At 47.3% G+C, this 13,871-nt stretch overlaps 7 protein-coding genes and 3 non-coding genes across 10 annotated transcripts; 7 read left to right on the top strand and 3 right to left on the bottom strand.

Moving 5' to 3' along the window:
• Nucleotides 1-364: 364 nt before the first annotated feature.
• Nucleotides 365-1,787, bottom strand: BDW43DRAFT_130586 (uncharacterized protein). Its single transcript, XM_032038179.1, has 3 exons — nucleotides 1,506-1,787; nucleotides 1,161-1,452; nucleotides 365-1,103 (listed from the first exon to the last, which is right to left on the bottom strand). Exons 1-3 carry the CDS (start codon nucleotides 1,654-1,656, stop codon nucleotides 383-385), a joined length of 1,164 nt encoding a protein of 387 aa, XP_031898794.1. The 5' UTR covers nucleotides 1,657-1,787; the 3' UTR covers nucleotides 365-382.
• A 114-nt stretch (nucleotides 1,788-1,901) lies between these two features.
• BDW43DRAFT_130531 (proteasome regulatory particle base subunit RPN10) lies at nucleotides 1,902-3,254 on the top strand. Its single transcript, XM_032038177.1, has 4 exons — nucleotides 1,902-2,107; nucleotides 2,166-2,204; nucleotides 2,255-2,474; nucleotides 2,549-3,254. Exons 1-4 carry the CDS (start codon nucleotides 2,079-2,081, stop codon nucleotides 3,110-3,112), a joined length of 852 nt encoding a protein of 283 aa, XP_031898793.1. The 5' UTR covers nucleotides 1,902-2,078; the 3' UTR covers nucleotides 3,113-3,254.
• BDW43DRAFT_130545 (trafficking protein particle complex subunit 4) lies at nucleotides 3,254-4,331 on the bottom strand. Its single transcript, XM_032038178.1, has 3 exons — nucleotides 4,060-4,331; nucleotides 3,888-4,010; nucleotides 3,254-3,798 (listed from the first exon to the last, which is right to left on the bottom strand). Coding segments are annotated over exons 1-3 (528 nt in total). The 5' UTR covers nucleotides 4,062-4,331; the 3' UTR covers nucleotides 3,254-3,395.
• A 12-nt stretch (nucleotides 4,332-4,343) lies between these two features.
• BDW43DRAFT_t161 lies at nucleotides 4,344-4,447 on the top strand. Its single transcript has one exon. It is a non-coding gene; the product is annotated as a tRNA-Phe (tRNA).
• Nucleotides 4,448-5,947: 1,500 nt separating this feature from the next.
• Nucleotides 5,948-7,221, top strand: BDW43DRAFT_301376 (uncharacterized protein; the record flags this gene model as incomplete). Its single annotated transcript, XM_032045033.1, has 5 exons — nucleotides 5,948-6,104; nucleotides 6,141-6,516; nucleotides 6,610-6,710; nucleotides 6,755-6,889; nucleotides 6,941-7,221. 5 exons carry the CDS (start codon nucleotides 5,948-5,950, stop codon nucleotides 7,219-7,221), a joined length of 1,050 nt encoding a protein of 349 aa, XP_031898791.1.
• Nucleotides 7,222-7,727: 506 nt separating this feature from the next.
• On the top strand, nucleotides 7,728-7,831 carry BDW43DRAFT_t162. The gene has a single exon. It is a non-coding gene; the product is annotated as a tRNA-Phe (tRNA).
• A 356-nt stretch (nucleotides 7,832-8,187) lies between these two features.
• Nucleotides 8,188-9,358, top strand: BDW43DRAFT_301375 (putative O-methyltransferase; the record flags this gene model as incomplete). Its single annotated transcript, XM_032045032.1, has 3 exons — nucleotides 8,188-8,202; nucleotides 8,713-8,802; nucleotides 8,849-9,358. The coding sequence occupies 3 exons, from the start codon at nucleotides 8,188-8,190 to the stop codon at nucleotides 9,356-9,358; spliced, it is 615 nt and encodes a 204-aa protein (XP_031898790.1).
• An 832-nt stretch (nucleotides 9,359-10,190) lies between these two features.
• On the bottom strand, nucleotides 10,191-10,292 carry BDW43DRAFT_t155. Its single transcript has one exon. It is a non-coding gene; the product is annotated as a tRNA-Phe (tRNA).
• A 121-nt stretch (nucleotides 10,293-10,413) lies between these two features.
• On the top strand, nucleotides 10,414-11,828 carry BDW43DRAFT_281160 (enoyl-CoA hydratase/isomerase family protein). Its single transcript, XM_032042471.1, has 2 exons — nucleotides 10,414-10,876; nucleotides 10,936-11,828. Exons 1-2 carry the CDS (start codon nucleotides 10,560-10,562, stop codon nucleotides 11,435-11,437), a joined length of 819 nt encoding a protein of 272 aa, XP_031898789.1. The 5' UTR covers nucleotides 10,414-10,559; the 3' UTR covers nucleotides 11,438-11,828.
• A 442-nt stretch (nucleotides 11,829-12,270) lies between these two features.
• Nucleotides 12,271-13,205, top strand: BDW43DRAFT_130443 (SNAP receptor SNC2). Its single transcript, XM_032038176.1, has 3 exons — nucleotides 12,271-12,588; nucleotides 12,794-13,025; nucleotides 13,111-13,205. Exons 1-3 carry the CDS (start codon nucleotides 12,478-12,480, stop codon nucleotides 13,119-13,121), a joined length of 354 nt encoding a protein of 117 aa, XP_031898788.1. The 5' UTR covers nucleotides 12,271-12,477; the 3' UTR covers nucleotides 13,122-13,205.
• The last annotated feature ends 666 nt before the right edge of the window (nucleotides 13,206-13,871 follow it).

Below are 13,871 nucleotides of genomic sequence, written 5' to 3'. Positions count from 1 at the left end.
TCCTATGTATCATTGTTTCAATAATGATAATCGATGTACCTGTAACGAAGTTCAATTCACTAGTATTTCATCCAATCAGCCAGAGGATGATGATTGCCAAACTCCAATAGCATATCCCTTAATCAAATAATTGATTAATGCAAGAAGCTCGACTTAGTTCAACAGCGCAAAAAGAACAGCAGTCACACAAGCCGGTTACAAGACAGCCCAAACCAACTCTAGACCAAGTAATGCGAGGCAATGAAAAAACGCCAATAGACCCGCTCGAACTCCCAAAACATCAAAGTTCACACCGTTGCACGATAAACCCTCGTTTGCAGACTTTATTGAACGTCAAAAGACTATAGATGTAAGGTTTCTTCCTCAGGAAGAATATAGAGCTTTAAGCGCGTTTGCGCAGGACCCTTCGTCCCGTTGTTGTAGCTTCACCTCCTACGGGGGCGGTAGTCTTCCTGGTAGCCGACGCGGTGCTGCGTTTGGCAGTCGTGGATGTTTGGCTCTTCGCGACGGTCTTCCTAGCTGTGGAACTTGCAGTTGATGCGGCTGTCACCTTCCTCGCGTTGGCACCCGTCCTCGTCGGCTTAGTGACGGTTGTGCCGGATGAAGTGGAAGACGAGACGCTGCCTCTGCGTTCAAGCTGGCGGGTAGCAGGTCGTGGTAAGGGTGAGCGTGTCGTCGTCTTGGATACTGTAGTAGCCCTGCTTGCTGGTCTCTTGGAAGCTTGCGAAGCCGGTCTGCTCACTGTTGCTGTGGTTGGCGTGCCTTTTGTAGAACGAAGACGCGCACTTTCCAGGGACCCAGCCAAGCTGGTTGGAGCGGCCTTAAGCGGACTAGAAGGCTTCAGCGATGGCATATGCCGCGAGAGGTAAGATGAGTTCTGTGGCTTCTCTGGAGATGCTCGAAGTGGTGACTGGGGATAAGTCCGAGAGTTCGATGATTTCGGAGAAAGAATTCTAAAGTCTGCCCCTCTAACTTCTTGGGAGACCACCCGTGAGGTTCCGGCAGCAGCGCCGGGCTTGGCGCGTCTCTTCGGGTTCTTGAGCACATCAAGCTGTTCTCCTGCCGCAGGGGCATTTTCTTTATCGGAGTAGAGACCGTCGTGACTGTATCGCTGTCAGTAAAGTGTCGTGCAGAGGATCGCGATACTGGAGACTGCGTACCTTTGTCTCTTTGTCCTGCGCGGACTCGGACTTGCAGCAGAGGCCTTCTGCATGGCAGGATTAACAGAAATAGCTGCAAAATTGCGTGTCCCTTTAATCGGGCTTATGAATTTCCTCGGGGAGGTGCTCTCGTGTTGCGCCCGGAGGGCGGCATTGTGCTTTTCCAACAGTTCGCCCATGTTCGCCTTTCGGAGGGCGATGGGAATCCGGTTAATGCGTCTTTCAATCCGGGCCCGGAGATCATTTGCTTGGAGCGCATATTGCGCGCGAAGTTTACGAGCCCGCTCGGTGACTGTGATACGGTCAGTGTCGGTAATTAGGGGGCAGTACGCATTAGAAACGCACCCTCTAGCTGTAAGTTATCAATAAGCGCTTGTTTTTGGCTTCGGGTTATCCTGAGCCTCTTTTTCGGAGGACTGCCTGTAGGTGTTCTAGCTTCGTCGACGGAGTACGCGTCGTCATCGTGAGACTTCCGCTTGGAGGTGAGAGAAGCCATTATGGGGAAATTGCTGGTTCAATGACGAGTTTGACGGGTCGGAAGAGAAATTCTTTAATTATGGTGAATAAATGTAATATTTTGGGTTGGGTGGAATTGTCGGGAAAGCGAAGGGATGGCGTGCGTGAGGTGTGAGAGTGGAAGGGAAGCAAGTATGCGTTTGTTTTATGGGAATAAACAACCGCTGACTTAATTTGTGGTTAGTCCCGACTGGGCGGCCAGTGTGACATTGATCTCTCCCTCTCAGAGCTCCAACTCTCCTCCCCATCACCGCCATCATCATCATCTTGCAAACCCCCATCTTCTACTGCCCCCGCAGAGCTTTCAAGGTACTAAGAGAGCTCCATTAATTATATCTTATTCTACCTTTTTTCATTGCTCCCTTCTATAAGCCTATCTGGTTCCGATAGACCGCCGCCAAGATGTCGTCGCTCGAAGCAACCATGATCATGTTCGTCATCCCCCGTCCAACGCCTAGCTCCACGTTCCCCCAACTAACTCATCTACAGCGTGGACAATAGTGAAAGCAGTAGAAATGGAGACTATACGTAAGTACCTTCTCCGGTCGCTCCGTTGTTTCGCCGTTGACGCCCTCCAGCTCGACAAGATGGCAAGCACAGATTGATGCCGTCAGCGTCATTCACACTGCCAAGATGCGCGTACATCCCCAATCAGCTGTCGGACTTATGAGTATGGGTGGAAAGGGCCCTGAGGTTCTGTCAACGTTTACCTCCGACTTTGGTGCCATCCTGGCCGGTCTGCACCGCACTAAGATCCATGGCACTGCCCACCTTAGCTCTAGTATACAAGTGGCCGGCGTATGCCTTGACTCCACCATCTCAACTTTCAGAATACCTGGCGAAAATTATGCTAACTGTATGCTTGGCCATAGCTTGCTCTCAAACACCGTTCCGAGAAGTCCCAGCGCCAACGCATCGTCGTGTTCTCGTGCTCTCCGATCGACGAAGATGAGAAGACATTGGTTAAACTGGCTAAGAAGATGAAGAAAAACAACGTGTCTATCGATGTCATTGCCTTCGGGGATCTTGAATCCGATCAAACTAAGAAGCTAGAGGCCTTTGTCGAGAACGTTAAGGGCGGCGACGGCTCACACCTTGCCATCATCCCTCCCGGACCGAACCTGTTGAGTGAGGAACTCCAAATGACGCCCATCCTAGGCGGCGATGGCGCTGGAGCAGGCGGAGATAACGCAGGCGGTGGTGATTCCGGCGATTTCGGTTTCGAAGACGCGGCTGAAAATGACCCCGAATTAGCGTTCGCCCTGCGCTTGTCCCTGGAAGAAGAGAAAAACCGGCAGGAGAAGGAGAAGAGGGACCGAGAGGAGCAAGACCGCAAAGGCAACCTAGATAACATTCCTGAGGAAGGACAACCGGGTGGTGAATCGAGCGGGGGCAAAGATAAGAAGGAGGACGGTGACAAGATGGACACCGCGTAGAGAAGGAACCCAAATAACTTGAGGACGAATTTGATGCATACCCGGCGTTTTCATTGTGCTTTTCGTATTTTCTTGTATTCTAGAAAGCGATCCTAGTCGATACGCTTTTGGAAGGATGTGACTGAAGTCTATCGTATGTGTCATGACCAAACAAAGGCGAAAAAGAAAATTGTAATTACAAGAGGGACAATTGTCATCAAAATGCGTCATTAATGTCACGACAAACCGACCTTCCAGCAGTCTATTACCTCGAACTCGAACACCAGAAGGATATAAAAATGGATCAGGTCCTCCCCCTCAGCCACCCCGCAAGATGTCGATCGAACGCCTCACACCTCACCGGCATCTCTAGTTGGTAGAACGGGTTCTTCATAACATAATCCGAATACAGCTCGTACACCTTCTTCATAACAACATCAATGTTCCCCATCATCGGATCCGTAAATAAAAGAAATTTCGTCCCCGTCAACGTCTGAAAACAAGTCAATCGGAACTTATCCGTCTCAAGGCTCTCGAGACCCGTCGCTCGAATCCCCGGGTTGGGATACGTAAATGCCGATGCAGAAGTCGGCGGAGTGGGTGTGCCAGGGGTTGAGGGTATATTGGAGGAAGTTGGAGTAGTCGCTGCTGCGGGTGTCGTAGAGAGGGGAAGCCTAGGAGTTATAGAGCGAGTGATGGCGTGAACACTACACATGAGGCATCGTCAGTTCGCAGGAAATAAATGTGTGGGCGGGAAGTATCTCGTTGGCGGGATGGATTCGCTCAACCCACATACCCATGGAATGTACCAGCTAAGACGAGATAATCATTCGTAGAGAGCTTGCGCAAGCCGGGCTGAAATTCACGCTGGTAGACTAGGCCTCCGGCCTTATTGATGATGATGAGTGAGAAGACGGTCCTGTCCAGTGTCAGAGTTCCGGTCGCTTTGATCGAGGAGCTTCACGGACATGGTGGGTGGAGAGTATGTAGCCAATTATATCCTATCTTAGAGGTGATATATTATTGTTTATGCGACATCGCCTGGGTCGACTGGAGGGCTCGGGAAATTCGGAGTGGTGTATTAGGTTTCCGAGAAGTTCATTGCATCATTATGGTTATCTGATTACTCCGAAATGTATGGCGGACAGGATACGGAGGTGGGTGCTGCTGGAACTGTCCCAGACTAGGAGCTACTCCCAGTCGTGCTAAAGGCTTATGTAGCACTAATTGTAGCCAGCACACATCAACAGATGGGACGATGGCGCAGTTGGGAGCGCGTTCGACTGAAGTTCACTTCATCATATAAGCCCTTCCAGGCTAATCGAGAGGTCGTCGGTTCAAACCCGGCTCGTCCCATTTCCTCTTTTGTCTTTTTATACCCGTCATACTATTTTCTAGTAGATGGAGGGGGAGACTACATGACCTTGTATGAAATATTGTAGAAATAAAAGTGCTTCGCCTATGATTCTTGTACAAAAAGTCAAACAAGGTATTTCTATCTAAAATATAGAGTTAGTCTCCTTTATCTATAACAAGATCATTCTTTAAGAATCGCATGTACATCATCATTTTTAGGGGCCCTAACTATGTTGGTCTCGAACAAATCTTCCCTCCATACTCCCATCCAAGTAATTAAATACACCATCAGACCATCAGTAAGGACCGCAGTATGATTTGACCTTCATAAATATTCCCAGTTCTCTTAGACTGTAGAGTGAGACGCATAATACCAGCACCAACGCATTACGATCCAAAGTGCACGGAAATAGTAAAGTGAAGGCTGCTGACAGCAATTACATAATAAGTATTCGGTGGATAACTAGTATATGGTAAGTCAACATTATGCTGATGGAGTCTGCGTTATCTAGGTTAGATCTCTTATACCGGTTTTGTACTCGTCAGTAAGCCATGTAAGGATAATTTATACTGTCCATTATACGGTCAGTACATCATCGACAGAAGGGCAATTGACGAGTGTGTCTAATAGTAAAAGGCTCACCCTTTGGAGAAGCTTGATTGGGACGCTCGCCATGACACTGTGCATGATGAGTCTCAATTCCAAGTACAATTTCCGGACTCCCTTGTAGGACGCACTCCGAGACATGTCTTCTTTACACAAATCGCAAAACTCCGTTAAGATGCTCTCAATCATCAATTTGACTGCTTCTTTGGAGTGAACTACGACCGTGTTGACCTCAACAGTCTTCCTGCTGGTGATACAGAGCCCTTCACGCCAATATTGTTACTCAAGGTACATGTGGAGGATAGTCTAGAAACTATATCAATGGGTTCCTTAGATGTACAGTACTACGTAGTGAATTGGTAGTATTTGAGCATGACACATAGATATGCCCTCACGAGTGGACATTTTGAAAGAATGACTTTTACGGGGATACTACGATGACCATCGATCAGATCAACCTTAGGACTGATAGGTTCCCTGGTTGACTAATCAAGTATAGTAGGTGTATGCACTGAATTCTTGCCCGTGGGGCGTAGCTTCACAGCCTTAGCCTCGTTTGCTATACTCCAATACCTATATATGCGAGCCACAGGACCCATGGGCCAATTAGATTTTATACCAACGCATAATCAGGCATCCATACAAAATAATGAAGGCCGAAAAACGCTAAGGCCTCCCGCTCTATCAGCAACTACTGTACCTGGTTTGCACAGCCAGTTCAGAAAGAGCCTAGAGCGAACGCGGAAGTCATTTTCCCTTCCTAGTCGAGATATCTTGAACCCAGGAGAAAATCTGCAAATTTCATAACAGTCGTGTTTGTTTCTTAACAGAGCCTTGCAGCTGTATTTCTCAGCCAGACCTCTTTTTATTTTTATTTAGTTTCCGTCCTAGACATGCCTAATGACACAGACATCATACCACAGCCTGCACTCAAAGTTCCTTCCCCGCACACAAAATTCATGGTCAGTTGGATATGTGTGCTAAAGTCCGAGTTCCGGGCAGCCGTGACCATCCTGGACGAGAAGTACGATAGAGCCGGCCTGATCCGCGGTGAAGGGGACAGGAATCACTATGTTCTCGGGTGAGTTGGGACGCATAATGTGATAATCAATCTCCCACCAGCGGAAATGTACGGACGGATCCATGCATCCAGAATTACCATGGACATGAGAAGTACTTTTCCGAGAATACGATGCGTCCTTCTAGTCGGAATCGCAGGCGGAGCGCCCTCCGAGAAGAACGACATCCGGCTTGGTGATGTGGTTCTCGGAACTAAGATTGTTCCTTATGCAACGGTCAAGGATACCGATCATGGCTTTTTGCGTACGGGCTTAATAAGAACTCCGCCAAGTGAGCTTTTGGAAACCATCACGTTCCTGGAGGAGCGTCTTTGGTCGGAGAATGTGAGTCACTTGGACTCTATTGAGCGCATTCGAACAAGAACCGCTAGAGGCCGGATTGCGTTTCTCCGCCCTGCATAAGATCGGCTTTGTAAAGATGGATACGACCACAAAGGGCCGTTGAGCGATTGTCTGTAGCCTGAACCACAGTAAAGAATGGGCCTGTATCCAAGGGAGAATCGTGAAGGAGATCCGGCGCGGTTGTTTAAAGGGGGCATTGGGTCCGACGGCCATGTCATGAAAATTGCTTCTACTCGTAAGGATACCGCCAAAAGAGAGGATGTCCTGTGTTTGAGATAGAAGCTACAGGAGTGATAGACATTACTCCTTGTCTGCCCATCCGGGAATCTCAGATTACGCGGATGGGCACAAAAACGATGACTGGCATCTATATGCCGCTTTGGAAGCAGCAGAATGTGCGAGGGTGCTCTTGCTGTCTGTTTCGCCACAAATTGTTGCGCAATTCTCCATGACCTTCTCCGGGAGATCTCGTGGATCGCTACATAACAGGTGCGGTCGGCAACCCAAATGCCATTTCTGGCAACGACATCGAGAAGCTGAAGCAGAACCGTGATAGTTCAATGGAGCGTCATGCTTTACCCAAAGAGTTCATGGTGCCGCAGCTTCGAAAGATGCAGGGTGCATCGCCCGATGATATTCCTGGCGTCCGAAAGAATTTGCAAAAGCTCAAAGACATGCAAACAAAGCTGAGGATGGGGCTGGAAGATCTTGATCTAACAATGGAACAACACGACGATTTACTTTAAGTCAGGATCCAGTTGTTCGGGAAGAGTACTTGAACTTGAAGTCCCAGGTACAGAGAGATACAGATGCAATGGAGAGTTTATACGAGGCCGCCCAAAGTAGTCTGCAGACTACAGGTAGGCTGCTAGAACGCTTGTCACAGACTGTGAACAACAAATCTTTGGGTATTGCAAGCACTGTATTGGGAGCAGTTGGGGAGGTTCTTGGACATGCTATGGTGCTCTGGAGATCTAGGAGAAGGGTCTCTGCCCCTCTTTATCGATTTGTGCTCCGGAAATTGCATGTCATCCCCAGCGCTTCACGTCGACCATACAACCGAGATGGAAACTCTCCTAGTTTAGTCATAACAGTAGAACCCTCGAAATAGAGAGTTGAGAGTCGGACAGAGAGGGTTACCCGCGGGTCGTGGCGAGGTCTAGAAACGAGAGACACTGCAACTATGGATTGAAACATGCATAATATTTGGAAGGTCATAATATCAAAATAATTGCTTTCTCCTCAACAAATTGGGACGATGGCGCAGTTGGGAGCGCGTTCGACTGAAGTTCACTTCATCATATAAGCCCTTACAGGTTAATCGAGAGGTCGTCGGTTCAAACCCGGCTCGTCCCATTTTCTTTTTCTGTCTTTTTTACCATGTTCTTTTTTTCAGACAAAGAAAATGATGATGATACATACTACTAGGCCGGTTCAATTACTAGTAATTACCTAACTAACTACATATTTTTGGTGACTAGATGTCACGGGAAAGTACAAAGGCACACTACTCCGTACTACACTACTGTCTCCCACGCTGTTCTGGGATACAGTAAACCATCAGTCATAGAACTATATCCAGCCCGTTGCAACCGGCCACTACATTATATTAGTGCGATAAGGGGAATTAAGACCTTCAAAGCCGAAACAGATCTCGACGATAGCTGATAAGGCCCCATCCGATCCATCTCTTCAAGTCCGACTACATCGCGATGTCCGAAAGTGTAGTTAGTATCTTGTTGCCTGGTACAATCACGAATTTTATTTGAAGTAAACGATTGTTACCAACCCGATTCCTGGCTGGTTGTCAGTTGAGGGAATACAATTTTTCCTGCCTATAATCGACAAGCAGGCTTCGTTTGGTGCATTTTTTCTTTCTTACCTGCGAATAACTTCTCACGACATGCCTAGGTGGGTAGTAGAGGGGACTTGCTTTGGAGGGGGGTTCTTCATCACTGCTATGGGTTGTTCAGGTAATATTCCATATACTTTCGGTGACTTTGTCCGAGGATGAATATGCCGATATAGGTCTAAACTCTGAAGTATGGGAGCCTGGTTGCATAAATACGTGGCCCTTACTATAGGTGTTCTGCCCATTTATCCAGTATTCTCACAGGCAGTATCATATATCTATCAAGTCTAGCCAGTCCTCCGCAGTAATAGCCACAATATCCAAGGAAGAAGTCAGTATACTATCCAATCCATCCTACTGGTCCGACAATTCTCATAAACGATAGATTATCGAAATAAAGGCCAAGGCTCTTCACGAGCACATCTCCTCCAAGCCAACGGATACCTTCGCCGGTAAGCCTAGGGGTCTAGTCAAGGTTATCAACGAGTTCGCCGGCGAAAACCGCATGATGACCTTCAAAGGACGCCAAGATCGAGGTATCTAAACAGTACTTGGAGAGAATTGACCCACCCCCAAAGGCCCTTATTGGGTTTGGTGGATATGTCGGTGCCTCGGCCATCGCATGGGGTGCAATCCTTCGTGAACTTAACGGAGCAGGCAGCGCTGTTGGTATTAAGGCCTACACGTTTGAGCTGAGCTCAGTCAATGCTAGCATTGCACGAGATTTCATTCGGCGGGCCGGCTTGGAGGATATCGTACATGTTGAAGGATCAGCTGCACACTCGCTGAGGATACTATTTGAAGAGGGGAGGCTGAGGAAAGGTGGCATGGATGTGGCCTTTTCTGATTATTGGGAGAAGTTTTATCTCCCTGATCTGCAACTTTGCGAGGACCTGAGCTTGTTCAGAAAAGGTTCCAAAGTCATTGCCGATAATACAGACTTCCCCGGCGCCCCTGCCTATCTTGAGTATGTGAAAGCTGGCGGTAGACAACGCGGGCCTTATCGGTATGAGTCTGAGTCAGTCGAGTGAAGCTCAAAATTCGGTCCTCTAGGTTCCCATCTATACACGTTTTTACTTGGACTGGTTGGGGCAGTGTGCTAGTTGGCTTTTAGAACATTGTAGAAGGAAGCAGTGTTGTTGATGCTTAGGCATTTGTTTCGTGGACATTGGCTTTTGTGTGTGAGTTTCCAGTATCGTTGTGATTGCAGCGCCGGCCTGAGGTATCCTTGTTTGTACATTTTGTCTTATAGAGAATCATATATCGGGTCACTCTATGTAACCTAGGACTAGCCCGGGAAATGCACAGCTATCTTACATGACTCATGTAGGAGATATCAACTAGACTTCACAGGACATTTTATGCAACAAAGTAGCCTGTAATTATTATGTGGCATGGTAGTATGATGTCGCATTTCCAGTTTGAAATAGGGCTCATCGGGTGCAGGTGACACATCAGGTCAGATTCACTCATGCGTAGGCTGCGGTGCGGGTTACAGAACTTCAAGGTGTCAATATGTCAGGGTAATGGTTGGTTAAGTGTTGAGGATTTTGTTGATCATCGCGCGGAGATTTGGTGTGGTCCCTACATACTACTTACTATACTGGCATTGGAAGAATAGCCTTAGTAATATATATTAAGGACTTGGGCCCCAGATTACATGTCTAGTGCTACCAAGCTCAACCATGCACTATCACGAGTATATACGGAGGACAACTAACCATCAGACTTGATCTGCTAATACCCATGTAGATCATGCTTAATCGCGTAACACAAAAAGTAAAACACGCGCACATGTCAATTGACAAGTGTGCTAAGCAGCGGTGACACAGAGGAAAGGGCAAAAAGCAAAAATTACATTTGTGGGACGAGCCGGGTTTGAACCGACGACCTCTCGATTAACCTGTAAGGGTAGGTGATGAAGTGAACTTCAGTCGAACGCGCTCCCAACTGCGCCATCGTCCCAGTTGACAAGTCTAGGTAACTTAATATGCTTATTAAACCATTATATAAAAAAACGAAAGGACTACACCAACGCATGAAAGCAAAGCATGTGATACCGCGGAGTCAGTGGATTATTATGCGGACCCTGTACTTCCGCGGCTTTCGCAACTAGGTCCACATCGGCTATTCTTTGGGTCGACCGAGCGTCACAATTATTCTATATGTAGCCTATCATTCATTCCACGGCCACTACTGCCTCAAGTACATATCCAGTATCCCGTTGCGACCATGACGACTCTTTTTACCATCCCTATCTCGTCTACAGGCGGAACTATTGTCTGCTCTAATCCCACTGCTTCAGACAAAGATAAGAATATCTACCTTCTCACGTTCACCTCTCCGAAGGATAACAGACTCACCCCAACATTCATCGATGCTTTTATACTCGCATTGGATATCATCGAGCATAGATACCCCAAGGGCGTGGTAATTACCACTAGCGGCATAGCTAAATTCTACAGCAATGGGTTGGATCTCGAGCTTGCCCTCAGCACGGAGGGCTTCTTAGATAACTGGTTGTGGAAGCTGTTTCGCCGGTTTTTGACGTAAGTGACAACGTTGAATAACTTCCTCTGTTGAGTGCATCACATGCTAACTCCACTAGATATCCTATGCCCACCATCTGCCTCCTGAACGGACACGCCTTTGCTGGCGGTCTCATGTTGGCCATGTATCATGACTACCGGATCCAAAATCCCTCAAAAGGTCTCTTGTGCATCAACGAGTTGGAGTTTGGGGTCCCGCTCCAATCGCCCATGATGTGCATATTCCGGGAGAAGTTGATCCCATCCTCTTTCCGGGATCTCATTCTTGAAGCCAAGAGGTTTGGAGGCCCTGAGTCCCTCAAGGCTGGGCTTGTAGACGGCCTCGGTGGGCTGGAAGAGGTCTTGACACTTATCCGGGAGCGTGGGCTACAGAAGAAAGCGGCCACTGGTATCTATGGTACCATGAAAGAGGAGATGTATCGTCATTCCCTGGATATCCTGGATGGTCACACTGCAAATTTGGCTTGGAGGGAGCAAGTGGAGGAGAAAAAGGATCAGGCGCAAAAGGATGCCCTAAAAGCTATTGAGGTATTCGAGAAGCAGCGGAGTTCCAAGCTTTGAATCTGCTTCATGGTCTTTGATCAAATTCGGTAAATAATGATGTCTGGCGCTGCGCAGTAGAGTATATGTCTCATTTTTGTAAATGATTTTTTTTTCTTTTCTTTTCATTTCATTTCATATTTTTGACTCTGTCTTCGTTAGAGTATAATTAAAAGATATATCATCCGCTGAGGCGCTTGTGTCTGATTGCACTTTGAACAGTAGATCATTGATTTGCAACCTTCAACTCATAGCTTGGCTATGTTCTTATACCTGCATATCGCCCCTCTTATCAATACCCGCCGGCTAAACTGAGTGTCTATGCCCGAAAATTTCATTGCTAGAAGCATTTGATCACCTTTGTAATGTGGTAGTGGATCGCCACTTGAGGTTGTGGCAGCTGGGTGAGCACAGCCTCCCTTTGCCATTGTATCGTTAGGGTTGAGCCACGCCAACACGTATTTATAGTATAAGGCGTGGTGATTTGGCAATTGGTAGCAGTAACCTAATAGTGCCTAATAGAAAACTTCTATTGCTAGTTGTTTCTATTAATTACCACTGACCTTTTGAGACTAAACCCAAGTGACGTTTTCCTGAAAGGAATTTTTCTTCTTCTCACGGCCCGGATCTTCATTCATTTTACTTGACCTTTTGTTTATTCTGCCATTGGTGTCATAAAAATAGCTGCCTGGGCGTTTCTTTCCCAATAACTATTGAATGGATACCATCACGTGATGGTTTCCCCGACAGAACCGAAACAAGCGTAATTTCAAAGGCGGGCGGCGATTCATCACACCCTGTCAGCTTCACAACAGTAACGTTTCCCTACCCTTCTTTTACATTCATCCTCCACACCCAACTTTCGAAGATCCGAGCTATCTCTCGGAGGCTCTCATCATATACTTGCTCGTATAATTTACGAATTCGACTTTCTCGTTTCCTGCACCCCTGTAAAGGGAGAACCCAGCAGATTCCGCCTTTTCTCCCGCTAGGCATCTGGTGATCCACTAGGTTCCCCGATCCCAGTTCTGAACGCTTCGCATCTATCGCATCAAGTAACCATGTCTGAACCACCTTACGACCCCTATATTCCTTCTGGCTCTAGTGCCAACGCCCCAGCTGGGGCCAGCGCTGCGCAGAATGGCGATCCCAGGACGAGGGAAATCGACAAGGTATGTTGATCAACTGCCCTTGCTACATTCATCGCGAAAGCCTTCTCTCTCTGGTGGTGTGGGACACGGGATCGTTAGCAATGTATGAGTCTGTCTCCAGACTCACATTCACAAATCTCCCATAGAACACATACCCCTGACATCCGGCTATACTTATTTTACTGGCCATGGAATCTCACACTAACTTCGCCTTCTGCTGTGATAGAAAATCCAGGAAACTGTTGATACGATGCGGTCGAATATCTTTAAGGTTTCGGAGCGTGGCGAGCGTCTAGACTCGCTACAAGACAAGACTGATAACCTGGCCGTATCAGCCCAGGGTTTCCGCAGGGGTGCGAACCGCGTGCGGAAGCAAATGTGGTGGAAAGACATGAAGATGCGCGTATGCCTGGTGATCTGTGTCATCCTCTTGCTTGTGGTTATTATTGTGCCTGCCGGTATGACCTGCCTTTTATCCGATAATTTCTGTACAGAAAATACGACCGAATGCGCTAACTCATATTATTTAGTTGTCACGACCAGATAAGCTATGAAATGCAGCGACAGTCACGTTTGTCTTGGGAATGGATGTTTTTTCAACTGGTTTATCTGTATTTGAGACGGTGAAGCTTCGATTTCAGCCACTAATACCTCCTGCTTTTCTCGGGCGTCCGCCACTTGGTTCTAACGACTAAACTCTTGTCTCTATACGCCATTGACGCTATGAGCCGAATGCCCTATGATACGTCGACGGTGAAGATGTAAATGATACTCTGGATTTTCTCGTGTTCGAGTACGCGAGTATTGTTTTTGCTTCTTTTGTTTTTCTTATGTGGCTTTTTCTTATGTGTCTTTCCTTAGCCTTTAATGAACTACCCTCTGTGCATTTGCTCATACGTATGACTCCATTACATCGTAAGTGGGCTCGAAAGTGGCTTGATTCTTGCGGCACAGGTCATGGAGTGAGACTATATTTACCGTAAACTGCTAGGGACATTTAGGGTATTGAGGTACAGTTAAGCTGGGTCTTCGGAACAAAGCTTGCAGATAATTGACCTATTGACTTGTGAGGAGTGGATCAGAACCCCTAGGGCGGTTTGGTATATTAGGTAAACGATCAGATAACGACGGACCCATTGCACTACAGACTGACATCTGAAGAATATATCTCCATTTTGGGAGCAAAGGGCGACTGTTATTCGCTGTGGGATGTCGAGAATCAAAGCCGTAAAATACCGAAGGGGGATCTGATAATCCTAATAAAATCAGATAGTGCTAACTTATTGGGGAGAGATCCACGGAAG

This window comes from Aspergillus alliaceus (genome assembly GCF_009176365.1).
Source record: "Aspergillus alliaceus strain CBS 536.65 unplaced genomic scaffold BDW43scaffold_31, whole genome shotgun sequence".
Taxonomy (NCBI): Eukaryota; Fungi; Ascomycota; class Eurotiomycetes; order Eurotiales; family Aspergillaceae; genus Aspergillus; species Aspergillus alliaceus.
This window is presented reverse-complemented; position numbering and strand designations above follow the sequence as displayed.

What these genes read in the sequence shown, in the direction of transcription:
- BDW43DRAFT_130586 (XM_032038179.1), bottom strand. Translation starts at nt 1,656, where the DNA reads ATGGCTTCTCTCACCTCCAAGCGGAAGTCTCACGATGACGACGCGTAC. An exon ending in TGATAACTTACAGCTAGAGG is followed by an intron (nt 1,453 to 1,505) that starts GTGCGTTTCTAA and finishes ACCGTATCACAG; the next exon opens with TCACCGAGCGGGCTCGTAAA. An exon ending in CGCAGGACAAAGAGACAAAG is followed by an intron (nt 1,104 to 1,160) that starts GTACGCAGTCTC and finishes ACAGCGATACAG; the next exon opens with TCACGACGGTCTCTACTCCG.
- BDW43DRAFT_130531 (XM_032038177.1), top strand. Translation starts at nt 2,079, where the DNA reads ATGTCGTCGCTCGAAGCAACCATGATCAT. An exon ending in CTCGAAGCAACCATGATCAT is followed by an intron (nt 2,108 to 2,165) that starts GTTCGTCATCCC and finishes ACTCATCTACAG; the next exon opens with CGTGGACAATAGTGAAAGCA. An exon ending in CTAGTATACAAGTGGCCGGC is followed by an intron (nt 2,475 to 2,548) that starts GTATGCCTTGAC and finishes GCTTGGCCATAG; the next exon opens with CTTGCTCTCAAACACCGTTC.
- BDW43DRAFT_130545 (XM_032038178.1), bottom strand. An exon ending in TTAGCTGGTACATTCCATGG is followed by an intron (nt 3,799 to 3,887) that starts GTATGTGGGTTG and finishes CCTCATGTGTAG; the next exon opens with TGTTCACGCCATCACTCGCT.
- BDW43DRAFT_281160 (XM_032042471.1), top strand. Translation starts at nt 10,560, where the DNA reads ATGACGACTCTTTTTACCATCCCTATCTCGTCTACAGGCGGAACTATT. An exon ending in CTGTTTCGCCGGTTTTTGAC is followed by an intron (nt 10,877 to 10,935) that starts GTAAGTGACAAC and finishes TAACTCCACTAG; the next exon opens with ATATCCTATGCCCACCATCT.
- BDW43DRAFT_130443 (XM_032038176.1), top strand. Translation starts at nt 12,478, where the DNA reads ATGTCTGAACCACCTTACGACCCCTATATTCCTTCTGGCTCTAGTGCC. An exon ending in GGACGAGGGAAATCGACAAG is followed by an intron (nt 12,589 to 12,793) that starts GTATGTTGATCA and finishes CTGCTGTGATAG; the next exon opens with AAAATCCAGGAAACTGTTGA.